Source organism: Sebastes fasciatus, chromosome 22 (genome assembly GCF_043250625.1).
Source record: "Sebastes fasciatus isolate fSebFas1 chromosome 22, fSebFas1.pri, whole genome shotgun sequence".
NCBI classification, from domain to species: domain Eukaryota; kingdom Metazoa; phylum Chordata; class Actinopteri; order Perciformes; family Sebastidae; genus Sebastes; species Sebastes fasciatus.
The window spans coordinates 2431594-2453241 of NC_133816.1; the positions used below are offsets into that span (position 1 = coordinate 2431594).

The following is a 21648-nucleotide window of genomic DNA, read 5'->3' on the forward strand; positions in this document are numbered from 1 at the left end:
TTCTGATGCACATCTTGATCAATGCCTCAGGATTGCCACAACAGAATACAGACCTGACATCAGAAGGATTGCCTCATCCCGTCGCTGTCACTTCTCTCACTGATTGGTGAGTGAACATCCATTTATTTTTGTCCATTTGTCAATCTTATTGTGGTGTATTATAATAATAATTACAACAACAATAATACTAATAATTTCATTTGTATAGCACTTTTTATACTTCAAATGCAACAGAGCTCAATTAAAAAGAACAAACAGATGAAATGAGAGAACAGAAACAAAGGCAGTACTACTAAAACAGCAACAGTGTTATTGTGGTATTTAAAAAGTAACAAACTGAAAATCTCTCTCTGTTTGTCTTCCTGTCTCTGTCTCTCTCAGTGTGTGTGTGTATGTGTGTGTGTGTGTGTGTGTGTGTGTGTGTGTGTAAATAATTAAATACTTGGGTTTGCACTTATTTTGTTTCAAGAGTGCTTTTTCTCATGTGACCCTCAACACAGGCTTTGAGAATCCCAGAAACACTGATCAGGTGGTGTACGGTGTACTGTACTACTATACTGCAGCAGACCTCTTCATACCTGAGAGTGTCCAGTCTCCAGTGTGGATCCTCCAGTCCAGAAGACAGCAGCTTCCCTCCGGAGTCTCCTGGATGGTTGTAGCTCAGGTCCAGCTCTCTCAGATGGGAGGGGTTGGAGCTCAGAGCTGAGGCCAGAGAAGAACAGCCTTCCTCTGTGATCAGACAGCCTGACAGCCTGCAAACACACGTCACATATTTCTCTAGTCACAACCAAACACCAACTAATGTCCATCAACAATCTGACAACATTACTGGTAGCTCTCTGATTCCTCTTGGATATTTCAATTCACAATAGAGAGAGAAAAAAAAAACATAAAATGTGCTCATGGGAAGAGATTGAAACAAAATAAATTCAGCTGGTTTGAAACCATATTATCAGAGACAGATGCAGGTTAAGAATTTATCCGTTAATCAGGATTTAATGGGACATGTTGCTGAATCCTGACCTGAGAGTTTCCAGAGTACAGTTTGGACTCTCCAGTCCAGCTGACAACAGCTTCACTCCTGAATCCTGCAGGTTGTTGTTACTCAGGTCCAGCTCTCTCAGACTAGAGGACTGGGAGCTGAGGACTGAGGACAGAGCCTCACAGCTTCTCTCTGAGAGGTTACAGCCACTCAGTCTGAGGAGACAATAATGAAGAAAAAACAAGTTGAAAAGATAGAGTATTTAAGTTCTGATATATGAATCCAACTATCTCTGTACTTACAGAGCTTTGTTGGAGGCTTTGACCACTGGCAGCAGCCTCAGAAGAGCCTCCTCTGAAGCAGAGTATTTCTTCAGGTCAAACACGTCCAGATCTTCTCCTGATGACAGTAAGATGAAGACCAGAGCTGACCACTGAGCAGGAGACCGTATATATAGGGAGAGACGTCCTGAACTCAGGTACTGTTGGATCCCCTCCACCAGAGAACGATCATTCAGTTCATTCAGACAGTGGAACAGATTGATGCTTTTCTCTGCAGAGAGATCCTCATCGAGCTTCTTCCTGATGTGCTGGACTGTTTCCTGATTGGTCTGTGAGCTACTTCCTGTCTGTGTCAGCAGGCCTCGTAGGAGAATCTGATTCATCTGCAGCGAAAGACCCAGGAGGAAGCGGAGGAACAAGTCCAGGTGTCCATTTGGACTCTGCAAGGCCTTGTCCACAGCACTCCGGTAGAAGTGTGTCTCAGACTTCTGGGAGGTTGTTTCTTCTTCTGCCATCAGATTGACTCCAGAGTTGATGAACGTCAGATGGACATGAAGAGCAGCCAGAAACTCCTGAACACTCAGATGGACGAAGCAGAACACCTTGTCCTGGTACAGTCCTCTCTCCTCTTTAAAGATCTGTGTGAACACTCCTGAGTACACTGAGGCTGCTCTGATATCAATGCCACACTCTGTCAGGTCGGATTCATAGAAGATCAGGTTGCCTTTCTGCAGCTGATCAAAAGCCAGTTTTCCCAGAGACTCAATCATCTTCCTGCTCTCTGGACTCCAGAGTGGATCTGTCTCAGCTCCTCCATCATACTTGATGTTCTTCAGTTTGGACTGAACCACCAGGAAGTGAATGTACATCTCAGTCAGGGTCTTGGGCAGCTCTCCTCCCTCTCTGGTCTTCAACATCTCCTCCAGAACTGTAGACGTGATCCAGCAGAAGACCGGGATGTGGCACATGATGTGGAGGCTTCGTGATGTCTTGATGTGGGAGATGATTGTTCTGGTCTGCTCCTCGTCTCTGGATCTCTTCCTGAAGTACTCCTCCTTCTGTGGGTCGGTGAAGCCTCTGACCTCTGTCACCATGTCAACACACTCAGGAGGGATCTGATTGGCTGCTGCAGGTCGTGTGGTTATCCAGATGTGAGCAGAGGGAAGCAGGTTCCCCCTGATGAGGTTTGTCAGCAGCACATCCACTGAGGTGGACTCTGTGACATCAGTCAGGATCTTGTTGTTGTGGAAGTCCAGAGGAAGTCGACACTCATCCAGACCGTCAAAGATGAACACAACCTGGAACTTTTCAAACCTGTAGATTCCTGCTTCTTTGGTTTCAGTAAAGAAGTCATGAACAAGCTCCACCAAGCTGTACTTTTTCTCTTTCAGCACATTCAGCTCTCTGAAAGTGAATGGAAATGTGAACTGTATGTCCTGGTTGGCTTTGTCTTCAGCCCAGTCCAGAGTGAACTTCTGTGTTAAGACTGTTTTCCCGATGCCAGCCACTCCCTTCGTCATCACTGTTCTGATTGGTTCATCTCTTCCAGGTGGGGCTTTAAAGATGTCTTCTTGTCTGATTGTTGTCTCTGGTCTGTGTGGTTTCCTGGATGCTGTTTCAATCTGTCTGACCTCATGTTCATCATTGACCTCTGCAGTCCCTCCCTCTGTGATGTGGAGCTCTGTGTAGACCTGATTCAGAAGGGTTGGGTTTCCTGCTTTAGCGATCCCCTCAAACACACACTGGAACTTCTTCTTCAGGTTAGATTTGAGTTCACGCTGACAAACTGCAGCAAGAGTTCCTGAATGAACACAAGATCATTAAGTCAAATAACATATTTCAACATTTCCAAAGAATGAGTAAATAAATATACATCAGACCGGCACATACCGGAGCTTTGCAAAAACTCTTTTGGGGGAAAGAAAACCAAAGATCCCAAAGACTTCAATGTAATTTAACAAATGTCTGGATTGTAATTTTGACTAATTCATATGCATTCATCTCTTGTTAAACAAACGTTTGTTTAATACACATGCCTAATCATTATTTTGTCATCTTGCCTGAACCTGAGCGTTGGTGATACCTTAATAAATGAAGGTTGACCTGTTGCGCTGTTGGGCTCATTTTCTGTAGCATGGTGGTATTAGCAAGGTAGCTAGCTAACTAGCCAGTCGCTAAATGAGTAAAATTTAACAACTTAATGCTTCATCCACACACTCTTGTCACAGCGTAGGAAAGCATTTTCTGAACGGCTCATTTTCTGTGTTGCATGACAGCATGGTGGAATTAGCAAGCTAGGCTAGCTAAGTAGCCAGCCGTCTGACCAGCGGGCTGGTGGCCAACGGCAGCGCTGTAATGATAAATTGAGGGCGTATAAATCTTTGGATGCCTATAGTTAACTATCCTTCAGTAAAGTCAGTAAAAAAGAGAGTCGTACAATATCGGAGAAGTGTTTCAGAGATGGAGAGAAAGGGTTGTTAATAGTTTAGCCTTCTGCTAACAGCAGCCAATGGCTCACGGCTGCGGTTAGCAGAAGGCTAACTAAAATGGAAAAACAAAGTTCGGAAACTTGTGTTTGGTCGATTATTTCTCTGTTGTTACAATGCTAATTGGCATTGTATTTTACATCGTTGGAAAGTCTGTTTATTTACCTTCGCAATGATGTCTAACTTGTAAGGATCATGCATTTGTGGGATGAGCAGCACAGCTGATTATGTGGGTAGCGCCCAAGAAATATTTGCCAAAATGCTCCGTTAATGGTAAACAGTGTATTCTCCTGCTGGTATTGACTCTTGTTTTGAGTTGTTTGGTGGATTGGATGATTGGACTCTCTATCAGTAACAAGGAACAAACAAGACATATTGGCTATTTTACACTTTATTCATTTAATACAATATGTCAGGAGCCTCAGTAGCGGTGGAAGATCCATACGCAGCCACAACAGCCTGGCACCTCCTCCTCATGCTGGTCACCAACCTGGTCACACGTTGCTCTGGGATGGCGTTCCATTCCTCAACCAGGGTTCGTTGCAGGTCAGCCAACGAGGTTGTGTTGGTCACTCTAACACGTACAGCACGCCCAACCTGATCCCACATGTTGAATTGGGTTGAGGTGTGGACTCTTGGCAGGCCGTTCCATTCTCTCTACTCCCACATTGTGGAGGTAGTCTGTGATAACCCTGGCTCTGTGGAAGTGAGCGTTGTTTCTTGGAGGAAGAAGTTAGGTCCCAGATTGTGGAGATATGGGATCGCCACTGGCTGCAGAATCTCATCCCGATATCTCACTGCATTGAGATGGCCTTCAATGATGACAAGCCTTGTTTTGCCAGTGAGGGAGATGCCGCCCCACACCATGACACTGCCCCCACCAAAAGCTGTTACTCCATCGGTGCAACAATCAGCATAGCGTTCTCCGCGTCGTCTCCATACTTTCACCCTGCCATCCAACTTTGGCAGACAGAACCTGGACTCATCACTGAACATGACATTCCCCCACATGTTCAGGTTCCATTGTCTGTGTTGTCGACACCAGCGCAAACGGGCCTGACGGTGAAGGGCAGTCATTGCAGGCTTCCTGGTAGCCTTATGAGAATACACTGTTTACCATTGGCAGAGCATTTTGGCAATTTTTTCTTGGGCTCTACCCACATAATCAGCTGTGCTGCTCATCCCACAAATGCATGATCCTTACAAGTTGGACATCATTGCGAAGGTAAATAAACAGGCTTTCCAACAATGTAAAATACAATGCCAATTAGCATTGTAACAACAGAGAAGTAATCGACCAAACACAAGTTTCCGAACTTTGTTTTTCCAGTATATTAACAACATTTACTCTCCATCTCTGAAACGGTTCTCTGATATTGTAGCTCGCTAGAGCCTCGAATCACAGTTTGTCATCTCAACTGTTGTGATATCTGGATTCTGGCACCCAACAACACAGCAAGATGACATTTTAGATGTGAACTTTAGCCCACTGCTAGTGTTACCCTCCAGCGAACACTGTGACGTAATCATGACGTCGACACTAAAAGGGTCTATATTTGGGTCCATCTCTTGAGACATTAGTAAACGTCCCATTCATCCAACATGTTAAATCTTTAGAGAAATCCTCTTACTGCTCTGCAGACAGTCAGCCAGCTCGTCCTGCTTCATTCTCCTCAGGAAGTGCAGTGTGATCTTCAGAAATTCCTTTCTGCTCCTCCTCTTCTCTTCATCCTCACCGTCCAACACCTCCTCATCCTCCCTCTCACTCTCTAGGCATTCTGGGTAATCTGAACTTACAACCTGCTGGATCTTCTTCAGCTCGTTCTTCACAAAAGTGACGATGTTCTCCTCCAGCAGCTGGAACAGAATATTATATGAATGACACGTTCAAACTAAAATCATGGAACCAAACATCAGATCCATGTTGGACAGAATGACATCCCACTGGTCTAATAAACGCAGCATGGAGATGACTGAACAGAATAGATGTAAAAGTAGTTGTTGTACATGTACAGACCATAAATATGGAGTCCAGGTGTGTTTGATTCTGCTGGGCAGACTGAAAACTGGGAACCTCCGTACTCTCCTGGTCCACTCTGTGGAGGAATCATGAAGAATGAGCTCACATTATGTCTGTCCACACAGAGACAAACACCAGGTACAGGTCCATGAAGTGATATTTGGATGTCAACAGTGAATCAGATGACTCCCTGTAGTGTTAAATGTTCACTGGTCCTGCTGATCCCACTGAGAATCAACAGCTCAGTCTGCAGCTGTTTGTAGCTTTCAGCTCACTGATTTCTTCAGTCAGTTTGGTTTAGTCTCAACAGCTCTCACCAACCCCTCCATATTCACCTTATGCTGCCACGCACATTTTTTCACTTCCGGCTGGAAAAATAGTTCTGTTAGTTCTTCCAGTTTAGTGCCAGCAGTGCTATTAAGCAGCTACACTGCGGTGATCGGATGGTTTTACCAGAGACGGTTTTACAATACCACATCCATCAGCCATCATTGAGTGGAAGGACGATGTACAAAATGGCCTGAAATCACATATGAGGACATTTGTACTGTCTCCTGGTTTAGATGGCTCCGCTGTGAGGAGCTACAAAAGTACAGAAGCATATCAGTACACCGGCCGGTCACAATACAAAAGCATGACGTTGTGTCGACAATGTTTCTGTAAACTCTCACTGCCAGATAGATGCCGGCTGGACAAAGCAAAGAGTATAGAAGCAAAGAGACAAAACTTCAGAGTTTTCTTCGTCATTTTGGACTTACAAACAGGGTCTGAAATTAGCACCTGCCACCCGCCAAATGCGGGTAAATTGTTGGCAGTGGCGGGTGAAATCATCAGGACACCCGCGACTTTGGCAGACAGGGAAAACGCTAGAGATGGGAAAAGAGAACCGTAGTTGTCCACTTTCTTGGCATCTCATTCCTCCGTCACTTTCGCCTCCTCTTATTGGTGCTTTCCGACAGTTACTCATGCACAATGACGTGTAAGCACACTGTATCATGTTTCAGTTTGTTTGGGACCAGAGACATGGCGGAGAGGAAAAAAAAGTGTTCAACAACATGTCGCTACTAAACCTGAGGGGACGCACCCTATTTTTCTCTGATAATTCTACACTGTGAACAACAAAACTGTGTTTAAATCAGCAGGAGGAGAGTTAGTAACATTACCTGTTAGCAGCCGGTGGGCAGCACATTCCTGACTGGATAAATAGTGGAGCTACTAACGTTAACGGAGGTGCCATTCAGTTATTATTATGAGGCGTTCAAAGTCTGCTCAGGAAAAAGGACTATTGGGCGAAGGTTAATTACAACGTTATCATGATGTGTTCAAATGTAATCTCGTAAAATTAAGTTTTTGGTGAGAAACTTGAATAAATCCAGTTGTTTGAAGGAAATGTTTTCACATCAATATTGAATGGATAATACAGAGGGAATTATGACCTGTTTAACTTCTTAACTCTAGCTCTAAGCAGCTGGCCAACATTTTTTTTTAATCAAAGGAAATATTTAAAGGGACTGTTTGTAACTTTTTAAGCGTATAAATGTACCGGGTCGGGACACATGCGCGCTCGCGTGTGGCCGCTGTCTCGTCTCCGCTGCCTGCTTGCCTTCACTCAGACAGCGCGCGTTCTCGCGTACTCGCTCCACCTCTAGACGTGAACGCGCGCTCACTCCACACTGCAGAAGAGTTAGTAGCTCTGAGAATATCTAGTGAATGTACAGTGGACGTTTGTGCAGAAATAAATTTGTGCTGCAGCTCCTCCAGACCAACAGAGGTTCTCCGTGTCTTGTGAAGTGACGGAGCTCTGCAGAGAGAAACGTTGTCATCTCGTTACCGACCGGGTGCCGGTGTCTCCCCTGTTCACTCCGGCTGTAGGCGGAGACGATAACGTTACGCTGCGGAGCCCCGCTGCCTCAGCCTGCGCTGAGGCAGGAAAAGCCAACACTAGAATCAGCAGTGATTCATTGAGAGACCTTCGTCTGGTCAGCTAACATGCTGCCAAGGAGGTGAAATGTAGAGTGATATTGTGGTTTTATCTGACGTGTGTCGCCTCACTGTTTTGAGTGATGCTTGTCCAGGTATATTTAGAGCGAGCAAGTGCGAGCCCGACGCTGACTTTCGTTGACTTCACGGCCACAGGCGTCGCTGTTAACAAGCAATTCTGAAAGTTAAGTGGTGGGCACACTACCAACGTCAGGAGTGCGTGGCGGCTGCGTCGCGTGGTGGCTGCGTGAAGCATGAGTCTGGTGGTACTAGACGCGTGTTGGCTGCGTGTCGGCTGCGTGCCGGCTGTGTTTCTGCTGTGTTTCTGCTGCTGCTGTCAGCCCTTTCTTTCTGCATAGAGTTTGCATTTTAATGACCATTTAACTTCGTGATAAATATAATTTATGTTTATTTTAGACAGAGAAAGGTTCAGAAACGTGTGGTAATTAGTAAATAATAGTAATAATCTACAATTAAAACTCCTTACTGTATTCATTCATTGAACTCTCCAAGTCACTCAATGTTATAGAACACTGTCCGGCACATATTTCAGAATAAAAGCCTAGTGTTAACAAATGAAGGAATTCTGTGCAAAGAAAAACCGCTTGAGGGCTTTTATTTCTAAATGAAAGCGGGAAGTGTTGATTTAAACCCCAAACTTTATAAATTTTTTGAGCTCTCAAAGTGACTGCATGTTCCACAGCACTGACTGCTCATATTTCAGAATAAAAGCCTTGTGTTAACAAATGAAGGGATTCTGTCTATAGAAAAAACGCCTGAGGGCTTTTATTTTGAAATGAAAGCAGGAAGTGTTGATTTAAAAATAAGTCTTTACTTTTTTTCATCTCCGTAACATATTCTACAGATAGACATCAAAACAGTAGTAAAGTCTTGCTGGTATGAAGTTAATATACTAATAGTATACTGTATTCAGTGCAGTGAGCAGCAGAGGCAGGAAATGATGCTGTGGGGTGATCATATCAGTTGAACAGTATTGCCATATTATTGATAAAAAAGTCTAGCACTGCTCTTCCTGCAATGTGTGAAACCCAAAGTGTTTCCATCCTTTACTGGATGTGTAGTGTTTACCACGCTGGATTTAACATGTGAGAGTGCAGGTCGTATCCACGCTGACCCTCCAACGTTTCATACTTTCTCGTTTCAGCTCGCTGATGTTTGTTTTGGTTGACGGATACGGAACGGATATGACGTCACGTTACTCAGACTACAATAATAAAAGCAGTAACTTCCTTCTACCTCCACATAGACTCAGATGAAGCAAATATATCGATTCTGGCATTAAAAAATCTATCATCACTTTGTTTTCATTATCAGTTTGAAATCCTCACCTTTGTTCAACAGAGTGGCGTCCATCTTTGAAGGCTACAGGATGACCCATAGACCAGTCACTCTTCATGGACACACAGCTGGGTTCAGGTTCAGGTTTTTCCAGCTTCCTCCTGATAGAAACACAAAATAAATTCAGCACTGCACTCACAACACACTGAGACAAAACCTGTCAGTGATTTAATACACCTACTGTACACAGTATATTTGTTTTCATTATCAGTTTGAATTCCTCACCTTTGTTCATCAGAGTGGTGTCCATCTTTGAAGGCTTGAGGATGACCCATAGACCAGTCACTCTTCATGGACACACAGCTGGGTTCAGGTTCAGGACTGTCTGGTTCCTGATGGATCCTGATAGAAAGAAATCCATTAAAGCTCACATATTAAGAAACATTGTCAGTGAATCAAAGACTTTGTGACATGGAGAAGAGTCGTGGACAGTTAGAGATGGTCAACTCACCTCTGAGCTCTGGTCTGGCTGTCATGATCCCCACGCAGAGTGGTTTTAGAGGGAGGGACTCCCTCCTCTTTGTCCTCACACTGACTCATAGCAGAGCCTTCACATGAAGCCAACAAGCTGCTGGGAGAGCTCACACATTAATCCTCTTCATCATGACTAACACACAGCGCTCATTCACCTCAATACTAAATACACTCATGGGACTGTTCCCATGTTGTTGGCACTTTGAGCTGCACAGCCATACCTAAGAAATGACATTCACAATAGGGATGTGCATTCCAAGCACAAATACTATTCACAAATCACTGTCAACTAGTCGATTATTATTCCAAAAATGCTGCAAAACAAAGGAATGAGGAAGGAATGAGGGAGAAATGAGGAAGGAATGAGGAAGGAATGAGGGAGGAATGAATGAGGGAGGAATGAATGAGGGAGGAATGAATGAGGAAGGAATGAGGAAGGAATGAGGAAGGAATGAGGAAGGAATGGGGGACTCCTCAGTAACTATTCTATATGATGTCTTACTTTACTTGGGGGTAATAATCAGAATGAATGAGTCGTTACTAGTTTACCTAACTGCTAGTGAACCACTAGTTAATGAGTAACTCCCAATCAGATTTTATAAAGTAGCTAATGATTATAAAAGGAGTGAGGAATGAATCAGGAAGGACTTGATGATTGATAACTGGTTAATGAGTACTTCTCTAATAATTGCTAATGGAGGACTATATAGTAGATAATGATGAGTGACTAGAGACCAGACTGGGAGGTCCTATATTAATGAATCATTAAGTAATAATGATTAGTTCATGAATATATGTGACTTAATCAGCTGCTGAGAGGCACAAAACTAGTAACGACTCATTAATTACTCATTATTTAAACATTAGTTATTGTTTTTGCCCCCCCCCCCCCTCTCAAGTAAAGAGAGACTAATACGGAGTAGTTACTGAGGAGTCCCTCATTCGTTCCCTAGTCACTACTCACATGTTTGTGTTACCTTGTTAGCTGCTGCTGAATTCACATCCACATCAGCTCCCAGAGACTTTCTGTCTTCATCTGTAGAGGAAACAATGAGTCCAATCATTGATCAGCACATCATCATCATTCATCCTCTACTACTGATCATCACTGATGGAGTCATCACTCATGTCTCCTCTGGCTGTTAGAGGATTTGTCTCCCTCTGGTGGCACAAAGGGAAACTGCATTATGTCACGTTGAACTGACGCACTCGTTTCACCGTTTCCAGCTTTTCAAAATAATAACATCCATCATTATTCTTTGGCTCCATGTGGTTTGAAAATGGTTTAATATTAGCTGAAGATTCTGCAGATGGTCAAACATAAGATGAGTTAAAGCCTTCGTGTATTTGTGGATCCTCACCAGGATCACGTTTCTGTGTCAACATGAAGATTAAAGAGGAAACTGGTTCATTCAGATCATCAGTAACATTTCAAACCAGTCAAGTATGGTCTAACTTGTTCAGGGTGTAAAATCACAAAATCCCTCATTTAAAAATGTCTTAAAAATATTATAAAAGTAAAAAAAAAAGCAAAATGTATAAAATGAACATGATAGTGATGTTGTGATGAAAACTATAAAAAATAAAGATGTTACAAATTAAAATCTTAACCACTATATGTGATTCTGTGTGTATGTTCATAACCTGATGGTTAGAAGTTGATTTTTTATTTTTATTTAGGAGTCAAAAGTGACCGTTAACTACTGGACACACGAGCTTCATATTCAACTGCAGAACACGTGACCAAGCCGTTTGTTCCAAACACTAACATGCACGCGCACTGTGCGTTCCCGCGCGCGTAGGCCACAGATGTGTCACTCAGTGAAAAGGTGAAAATCAGTGTATTATTTAGTCTTTTCATATTCAACTGGGAATCATAAATCGTAATATTAAAGAAAAGAATCGTTCTTTGGTTATTCGGTAACGAATCCAACAGAAAAAGAGTCGTTTACAAACCTTTTTAGAAGGAGAGGAGAAGAAGGAGCTGCAACACGACCTCTCGTAGTTCAGGTATATCCTGCTGTGGCAGGTGACACGGACCGGGAAAGGGGAGGGACCAACCATGAGGGAGGGTTGCAGATATAGGGCTACCTGCAGGAGGAACGTTGATTGTGGCATTGATTCAGGCCGGTGGAGTGAGGCAGGAGCACACCTCATTCCGTGTGGCAGGCAGGGAACGAGAGAACAGGAACAACGGGTAGGCCTAAGACATGATGGTGTCTTTGTGTCTTGTTTTCTGCTGTCAGGTTTGAATGTGTGGGACATGTCTTGTGTTCATGTATTTCAGACCTGTTTCCCTGCTGCGTTCAAGGCGGCTGGTAGTCGGTAGGAAAGTAGATGGACGTACCAGCTATTTTAAAGTTTAGTTATGTAGTGTTTTAATATTTAGTTGGCATGTATTTTAATGTTTGATAATAAAGTGTTTTTAGATTGTTAATATTTGTTTCTCTGCAGAGCATCAGTCGGTCATTAGCTGCTCTTGCCGTGGGACTGTTTTTGTTTGTGTTTGTTTGCTTTAGGGTTTATTTGCTGTCTAGTCCGCCCTGGCAAGTGAGCCGGTAGCGGGCTAAAAGAAATGAGTACTGTCCTTGGGGGCGGACTAGTTTTCTTTCTTTATTGTTGTTTGTTTTGTTCGTCAATCTGCCTGCTTCCCCACAGTGTATAACCTCACTCAGGTTGAATCCCAGTCAGACAGCCAGGGCAGGCTTAAGGTGTGGGGTGGGTTTCAAATCGTTTGCAGTGAAATCAATCACGTGTGACTTATAGATGTGTGAATTCACTTGGCGTGTTAACGCCTTGATTTGCAGTGTGTACCAGTGTGTAATTCAGCCCTGCCCTGTTAGTGTAGCTGGGGTTAAACAGTGAGTAGGTTACAGTGGGGGATATGAATTGTAAAGTTACATTTCTGTAATTAAAACTTCTACTCTTTTAAGATACTCCTTGATTGTCATTCCTTAGCCAGCACTTGTGGTGTTACACTGCTATCTGACTTCAAAATAAAAGCACCGTCCTGATTAAGGCGACAGGCCATTTCATCCACAGACATCCATCCAGTACAGATGGATGCGGATGGATGTCTATGATTTCATCAGCAGCAGAGACAAAAGAAATGTCCACTTGTCACTTTGTTTCAACGCTTCTTCGTCGACATTAGTTTGGATGATGGTGAAGTTAGTTTGTTGTCAAGTTTGTTCACAGAGGAAGTCTCTGGACAACCAGGAAATGCAGCTTCATCAGAGATGTGTCCCTTAAAGTGTGCAAAGCTTCAAATAAGGAACATGTTCAGTATTTGAACCTTGGTATCAGTGTCATCAATACATCCTAGTGTTGTTTATCTGGATCAACAGAGACCACTAAAGTGTTTATGGATCCTGAAACTGTGAAGCGAAGAGAGATGACCTTTAATCACCACTAGACTTCCTAGAAAGAACATGAACTGTTATTCATGTTTAATGTCATGACTTTGTTGTCTCCAACAGACACATTGAGTCTCTAAAGTAGCAGAATCAGTCTTAAACATTTTGTAGTAGTTTTCTCATTTATCTTTAGTCATTTTTTATTTATTTTTAGTCTTACTGCATCTTTTTTAGTTTTTCATCATTTTGTAGTGGGTTTGGTATTCATGGAAAGTTGAATAAGATAAAAAAAAAATAAGTTTATAACAGTGAGGATTACAGAGTTATACCTGAGGTGAAATAAAAATATCTAAACATTTCATTAACATTTTAATTTAGTCGTTTTGAATCTCTTTTTAATCATTTTGCTTATATTTTTAGTCGTTTTGCATCTTTTTTTAGTCTTTTTGCATCTAAGCAGAGACACAGGAGGTCAGGCTGATGAGCAGCAGGATGCTGCAGATCATCTTCTCCCTGTGAGAGCAGACACACAGTTTTGATTTCACTCTAAATGTTGGATGTCTTCATCTCATCAATGTAACTCTGATCTCATGTGTTTGTGACTCTTCACCTCTAAGCTGCAGTAATGTGTTTCTGTCACAAGATGGCGCCAGAGTAAACATGACTGACTGAAGAGTTGGAGAGTTCAACACCACTACATGATCACAATACTACACTATCTGTCATGGAGGAAGAAGTACTATACTTCAACTTTACTTCATCAAGTATACTTTAAGTAAATGTAAAGTAAAGTCTTGTCCTGTAGATTAACAGTAAATTACTGGCAGCAGGGTTGCCAGTAGTTTACAGTTAATTTACAGTAGTCCTACAGTAATCAACTTTACAATATGCTACTGTAATAATACTATGTGCAGAATTACAGTACATTGCTGTATTTTCTAGATTTAACAGACTACTGGCAGCAGGGTTGCCAGTAGTCTACTGTTTTTTTCTACAGTTGGCTTACTGTAAATTTAATTTGATTACTGTTATAATACAATGTACTAAAACACTGTTATAGGGCTGTATTCTATTGAATGTAGTGGCAGCAGGGTAGACAATACAATATTGTTTTTCTACATTAGCAATGGAATTTCACCATAAGCCCAAATACAGTGGTCATTTTTGTAAATAGAGTGCATAACTGGCAGTACTGCCTTTTCTGAGACCTTGAATAGCAATTTTAATGTGATATCCTAAACAACATATATGGATGATTAACTCAAATGCAGCAATAAAACATTCTATGGAAAAGAGTCTTAGCAAGTATAAGATTACTTTATTAACCCAACATTTATTTAAAAATACTTACTTTGATGATATGAACAAACTGAATTTTGCCATTACAGCTGGATATTTCAAGTATGCATGACGAACATAGCAGCTGTCCACACATTCATCAAATGTCATAACACTAATCAAGTTTTTAATAAACTTGAGGGAATGATACATCTTGCCACTGCAAGTATCGCTGCATTTTCAATACAAACTACACAATTTGTCAGTAGGATTGAAAAAGAACATCAACCCCACGAACATAAGGAGAGAGAGACTTCCACTTTAACACAAACGGAAAAATAGGAATAAAAAAATGTTAAGATGTTTTTTCATTTGTTTTATCTAAATGCCGGAAAAACGATCAAGTCAGATTTGAGTGGTCTTTTAAGCTGAATTAGAGTGCCTCCATCAGACAAATGGCTATAATAGGATACATTTAATAACACATTGGCAAGATACTTCATCCCTTCAAACATTGAAACACACACATTTGAATAGTGCTTTCTGAGATGTTATGTGGGAGACGGACGGTGGGAGCCCTGTGATGTCATCACATGGGGAAACCAAGCAGTGACATACAGTATATCAAGTAAACATGAGCAATAACCAATGAACATCCCTTCAACAACACTGCACAAATTCTGACCCAACAGTTTTAGCTTAAAGGCTAACTTTGGTATCTTTCAACCTGGACCCTATTTTCCCATGTTTTTGTGTCTAATTGAATAATGGAGACAACATTTTATTTTTTAAATTGGTCCAGTATTGAGGGAGAACGCTGCAGACACCAGCTGCTAAATGGGCTGCAATGTAATCGTTGGGGGCAACTCCTCACCATCGATGTACGTTCACTAAAAGTGCTTGTTTTTGCCACTGACAGGCTCAGATTGTTATTAGAAGTGATTGACAACATTATGGAAAGGACCCTACAGAGAAATGAAATGTTTTTCTTACCTTTCGCTTTCTGTTTGTTATTGTGTCATGTGACTTGTTGCCGGAAGAGACAACGGTGCTAATGTGAGTGAGAGTTGGAGAGAGGAGTGCCACTGGACACCGGTGTTGTCAGTTTGTTGTGTTGGAGTACACAAAGTGTAGCTTAGTGTTATCTCAAAGATGTTCAATGTCATGGCTGAATATTTAGATGATTTTGAGAATGTGGATGAGACACGGGATTTCAGAACGAGACTTCTCTGAGCGAGATACACAATGACAAACAGAAAGCCAAAGTTAAGAAAAACATTTCATGTCTCTGTCGGGTCCTTTCCATAATGTTGTCAGACACTTTAATTGTTGTCCCCATTAGTCACTTAAACGCAAACACATGGGAAAATAGGCTCCAGGTTGAAAAATACTAATGTTACCACGTAGGCTCGTGGATCCACGTATGCGCATGGATGGGCGCAACCTGTGTAGATGCAGATGGCATCACTGTATGTCGTTTGAATCTGCACGGGTTTCACAGGGTGCTCAGCTAGCTCCTCCTGTGGCTCTTCCATGTAAGCGCATGGAAGGCCAGGGAGGATTGCCTGGTATGGTTGTTTTGGGGGTCTTTGCTGCTGCTCTCCCTGCCTTTGGCTTTCCATGTCTGCACATGGAAGGGCAAGGAGGAGTGCTCTCCTTGCCTCATGCTAACACGTAGGCTCGTGGATCCACGCATGCGCGTGGATGGGCAGGGAGATCCCAGAACAGAGCCATACCGCCAAATATAATGTATATATTACTGCAAATGGGATAAGTGTTTTTGACTAAAGTGGTCCTGACTGAAGTATGGTACTGGAGTCCTCTACTGGTTCTGGTCTGTGATAACAACCAACAGTCCCTTCATTACATCCCTCCCCTCTTCAATCTGAACTCCTCTCTGTAGTTTACAGTGACTCAACGCACAATAATACTGCAACAAATGGTTGCTGGTGGAACTGGACAAAATAGTAAACACCACTGTTCTTGTGTTCTGCTTATCTTTTCATACCCACCAACAGAAACAGGGTTAAACAGGGTTTTTATTACAACACAAAACATATGATACTGTATATATAAACCTTTAACAGTTCAGGCTCAACTCAAGTCTGCTCAAAAGAAATGTGGTAAAGGGTTAATTACTGTACAACAACCACAGTGCTGAAACAAAAAACTGACTGTGGAGTGATGCGATAGCTAAACAAAGCTCTGTTTAACTTTGTCTCCAATGTGTCGCCTGTGTTCTTTTTCATGAGCTCTATGCTTTTTATTCTTCACACCAATATGTGTCAGAGCACTTTTAAAAATCGAACCATTTTAAAGTATGTGGATGACTCTGTGATTGTCAGTCTGCTTCAGGGCAATAAGAGCAGCCATGGCCCTGTAGCTGATGACTTTGTCAAATGGTGTGAAGAATCATATCTGCAACTAAACATATCTAAAACCAAAGATATGGTCATTGATTTCAGAAGACATGCCTGTAAACCTAAAGTCACAACCATCAAGGGTTAAACTGTCGAACATGTGCAGTCATATAAATACCTCGGGACTATCATTGACACTACACTGAACTTTGAGGCAAATTGTGAAGCCGTATGCAAGAAGGGGCACCAGCGCCTGTTCTGCTTGAGGAAGCTGTCCCACTTTCACATTGGAAAAACCATGATAATGCTATTTTATCGGGCTTTTATTGAGTCTGTTTTATCCTTTTCACTAGTGTCATGGTTTGGTACTCTGCCTCTGAAGGACAAAAATAGGCTGAGTCAGATTGTGAAATGGTCCAGTCGGCTGATTGGTGAGTCACAGCTGAGCTTAGAGTCCCTGTATACCAGGCAGTTACAGCGAATAGCCAGCTTCATCTCACACGATGACTCTCATCCTCTGTCTGGTGAGCTCCAGCTTCTCCCATCTGGTCGGACGTTTAGGGTCCCAAGGTGTAGAACAAAGCGCTACAGGAACAGTTTTGTTCCAGCTGCAATTGTTCACTTAAATAAGTCCTAGCAGCTTTTGCACATATTTATGGAAAGTTTATCCCTTTTCTCATTTTATTGTGTCTTTTCTGTCCTGATATTTCAGTAGTTTTTTATATTGTCCTGTTTCCAGTAAGCCTTTGAGTACCCTTTGTCATGTTTTTGGTATGCCTGTCTCTTGTCTGTGCTCTACCTCATTGTCAATACGGATGTTATCCTCTATTTTTGCTGCAAAACAAATCTACCTACGGGTACAAATAGTCACCTGAACCTGAACCTGTGAAGTGTTAGTTCACTGACAAAATACTGGTCATTGTCAGACACAATCATCTCTGGGATACCATGTGTGCTGAGACTGTTTCTCAGACAGTTTATCGTCGCTGCTGATGTAGCTGAGGTCACCGGGTATACATCTAGCCATTTCCAGTGAGCATCCACAATCACTAAGAACATTTTAGCCATAAAAGGACCTGCATAATCAATGTGGAGTCTCCTCCACGGCTTTTCAGACCACTCCCAGAGGTGCGGGGGTGCACATGACGGTGTCTTTCTGTGTTCTTGGCATGTGGTGCATGACTTTACCTTGTCCTCAATGTCAGTGTCCATTTGAGGCCACCACATGTAACCTCTTGCCAGGCCTTTGGTGCGGCTCATCCCAGGGTGTGACTGATGTAACTGCTCCATAATAGGAGCTGGTCCACTCTCTGGTATCACAATGCAGGCTCCCCACAGCACACATCCATCCTGTACACTAAGCTCATGTTGTCTCTGTTTATAAGGCATAAAGTCTCTGTCTGGGTTATTGGGCCGTCCTCTCAGGACATACTCACGGACCCGGGAGAGTAGGGGATCCTTAGTGGTCCATAGTTGCAGCTGGTCCGATGTCGTTAATGGACTCTGCTCCTGGTCCGACATTAACACATGCTCCTCCGGTGCTGGACCTCTGGGTGTCTCTGGAAGTGGGAGACGGCTAAGAGCGTCTGTGTTACCGTTGTCTTTACCTGCTCCGTACATGATAACATACTCATATGCTCTTAACTGGGGCTACTCAGATTTGTGACGTGGCTCCAGCATCCCCTAGCCCCGGTGTAGCGCCGTGCTCGACAGCACCGGTCGTTGTGAAATATCGTACATGGTCAAAGATCGCCATCTTCTGTTGTAAGTTCAGTTTATTGATTTGAAATAGCTGATGTCAGGATAACCGTGTGGATGGCATGAATTATGAGGAAGAGATGTTGCACATTTTGAATACGTGGATCTGTGCAGACTATTGTGCATAAGCCTATTGGGAAGTTTCATATGCTAATTATGAGGATTTCACAGAAATGTCTAACAGGATCAAATAAAGTGATGACATTTTGGACAGACATGGATGTAAAGTGCAACTTGACTTGTTGGCGGAGGCGTACACCCGCGAGGCGGTAACTCTAGTCATACATGGAGGAAAAAGCCCCGGAGAAGTTGACTCTGTATAGGCCATGGCCTCGGTGCAGAACAGCAGGGGTCATCATGTATGTGGAGAGATAAGATAAACTGAAGAGAGATACAAACATCCAGCTTATGAAATGGTGATGACATCATGCTCCTCAAAGTAAGTACACATTCTCATGTGACATCATTTTATATTATCAGCTCCATATTCTAACGATGGTTTGTTAAATTGAAGTCTGATCACTAAAAGGAAGTATGATAAGAGACAGAGACACTTATTGTCATTCATCTGTATCCAGTGGTAGATAGACAGATAGATAGATTAATTTGTTACACGATGACCAAAGAGGATGAATTCAGTTTATTCAAATCAAACTAATCTTTTACAAGTTGTTTTTTAGGTGTTTCTTCTCACAAAGAAATGTTTCAGTTTTATAGACAAAGTTAAAGTGAATGTTTCACACCTTCTCTCAGACAACACATCATTTCAGGTCATTACATTGTCGGCTCTTTCAGCCGTCTGCAACACCACAAGTCCCCCGTTATAGAGAGGGGAAGTCCCGCCCCTTCCTGTGACCACCATGGGACCTTATTTAGGAAACAATATGAACGCTAGTCAACGGAGAGAGAGAAATATGTTTTTGATCCTGTTTGAATCGCTCCATGAATCACACAGATGATGTTGGTCTATTTAAAACATCATTTTCAAGTCCAGAAAGTCTCAGTTTGTTGTCAAACTGTTGAAGTATCAGACTGAAAATGGGTCATTAGAAAGACGTGAGAGTCGTGTAGTGACGTCTCTCTCTCTGAAGCTACGATGTCTGAGTGTTTCCTACTGGGATGAAGTCACACCAGCAACGGGTCTGATCCTTCTTTCTCCTCCTGGCTGATATAAAGACCAGGAGTCTCTGGATAAAACACATCAGGTCAGATAACGTTGGAACACAGCTACGTTAGCTAGCTAGCTGGTGTTGGTGACGTATGTTGTGTGAGACGAGAGATGTAGCTCACTGAGCGCTTTCACACTAAACTAAATGATCCTCACAGTTTACGTTGGTTCAGGGGCTCACTGAACCGCCCAGAAATACATCTCTAGTTTTATAATAGCACACAACTAATCATTTATTGGAATGGAGAATAAGATCCACCTTGTTGTGTCTTCTTATTGACAGAACCAACCATCTAGCCTTATATTATCGGACACTCTCTGTCCACACACCGTTAAATATGCACTTCCACGTCATGTGAACGAACCACGTAGCGATCAGCTGTGAGCTCCAGATCAGACTGGAGATGGAACCTCTTATAAGATGGCTGAGTAGTACTTGATATCTTCAGACGTTTCTACTTTTGAAACAGAAAACACACGTTTAATATTGTGATATTTACTGTAAATGACTAACAATACAGCCAACAGAGAGTCAGCTTTCAGGAGATCTCCCTCCAGCCTGCTGCCTCCTTATTTAGGTGTTAGTAGTGAAATGAGGAGGTGTCGTATCAGATAACTCCTCATTTCAACTTCACCAATCGGCCGCTCCTCGTCCGTTGAGACGCTTTCAAAGCGAACTACAAGAATAAATAGAAACAGGGCGTCTGACAAACGTTGATCTGAAAACGTGGCGCTGCGCAGTGCTGCGTCGCTCACGGCCAGTTAGGACATTCTATTAGAAAACAATGTAATCAATGTGATTGTGTTGCTGACGCTCTCGTCACATCCAGGTAGGACACGGTGTTCCTCTCTGTGTTGTACACATTACATTCTCTCTAGATTTGTGTTTTTGTGAACCCCCAACCTTAAAGTTCAAACTGCTCCGATGACGATACGACGACAAACCTACGACAAACTGAGACTTTCTTGACTTGATAAATGATCTTTTAAACTGACAAACATCATCTGTGTGATTCATGGAGCAATTCAAACAGGATCTAAATCATATTTGTGTCTCTCCGTTGACTACCGTTCATATTTGATATGATATCATAGCATATCGTGTACACGACTTCTCATGTTGTAAACACCAGCTCACCAGTTTCATTTGAAGGCACCAACAGTGTAAAAAGAATTCATCAAAGAGAAACCGTGAACATAGCGGTTGTGGCGGTTGCTTGCCATCCCCTGCTGTTGGCTTCTCAATATTGCTGCTATTGTGACATCAGCAGCAAATGAACACGACTCCTATATGGAGCCTTTATGGTCAAATAAAGCAGATATGTGAAAGTACAAACAGGAGAGAAACTACACCTCAAACCACAGAGATTCAGTTAGAAGCTACAAAAGTAGTGAGAGCTGAACACACAGAGACTTTTAAAAAGGTCTCCCTGGTCTCCAGCACAGAGTTGAGTCTCACAACACACGCTGGTTTGAGGGGGAGAAGGGGGGGTTGTCACGGGTTGGCTGAGGCGTCACCGTCTACACTGAGAGATCTCAACACCTCAGAGTCCAGACCAGCTCAGGTAACCCTCACCTGCTCCAACTGCATTTACAATCAGTGAGAGATCAGTGAGGAGAACACAGAGACACTGAAGAACCAAACCTCAACCCAAAACCAAACCCAGGATAAAGAGGTTCAGTGAATGTGGTGTTGAAGGTGTGGAGGTGGATCAGTGTGCCAGAGGAGACGCTGTAGAAGGACAGAGTGCCAACAGGACAGTCTACATACACTGCTACTCTACCAGAGGAGGAGGAGGAGGAGATGGGTGTGCTGCTGTTATTGTGCCAGACAGAGTAATTACCACCATAGCACCTCAGACTCCAGGACTGATCATTACTTCCAAACAAACAGTCTTCTCCGTATCCTCTCCTGCTGATTCCTCTGTAACTCACTGATATAGAAACCTCTCCTCTCCACTCGACCTCCCAGTAACAGCGACCAGTCAGACCAGTTCTACACAGCAGCTGAGGACACGAGTCAAATCTGTCTGGATGATCAGGATACCACTGGACCTTCTTCACACATGTCACCTTCCTGTTGTTGTCAGACAGTTTGAGCTCTCTGTTCACTGTGTTTGTGTCGAGTGTGAGTTCACAGGAATCT

At 42.8% G+C, this 21648-nt stretch overlaps 1 protein-coding gene across 14 annotated transcripts in view; it reads right to left on the bottom strand.

The window, feature by feature from the left end:
• LOC141760393 (NLR family CARD domain-containing protein 3-like) overlaps positions 1 to 21648 on the bottom strand; it is a 152634-nt gene that overhangs the window by 3885 nt on the left and 127101 nt on the right. For 3 of the 14 annotated variants that reach the window (XM_074623135.1, XM_074623136.1, XM_074623141.1), the window contains 6 exons: positions 9099 to 9209; positions 5767 to 5845; positions 5381 to 5606; positions 1285 to 3064; positions 1024 to 1197; positions 579 to 752 (listed from right to left, as the gene is read on the bottom strand). In XM_074623135.1, coding sequence (XP_074479236.1) covers positions 579 to 752; positions 1024 to 1197; positions 1285 to 3064; positions 5381 to 5606; positions 5767 to 5845; positions 9099 to 9209 — 2544 coding nt within the window. Of the gene's footprint in view, positions 1 to 578; positions 753 to 1023; positions 1198 to 1284; positions 3065 to 5380; positions 5607 to 5766; positions 5846 to 9098; positions 9210 to 9333; positions 9451 to 9559; positions 9680 to 10559; positions 11067 to 11538; positions 11577 to 18959; positions 21647 to 21648 lie in introns of those variants that run through there. The other 11 variants (XM_074623137.1, XM_074623145.1, XM_074623160.1 and 8 more) reach the window with 8 other exon arrangements.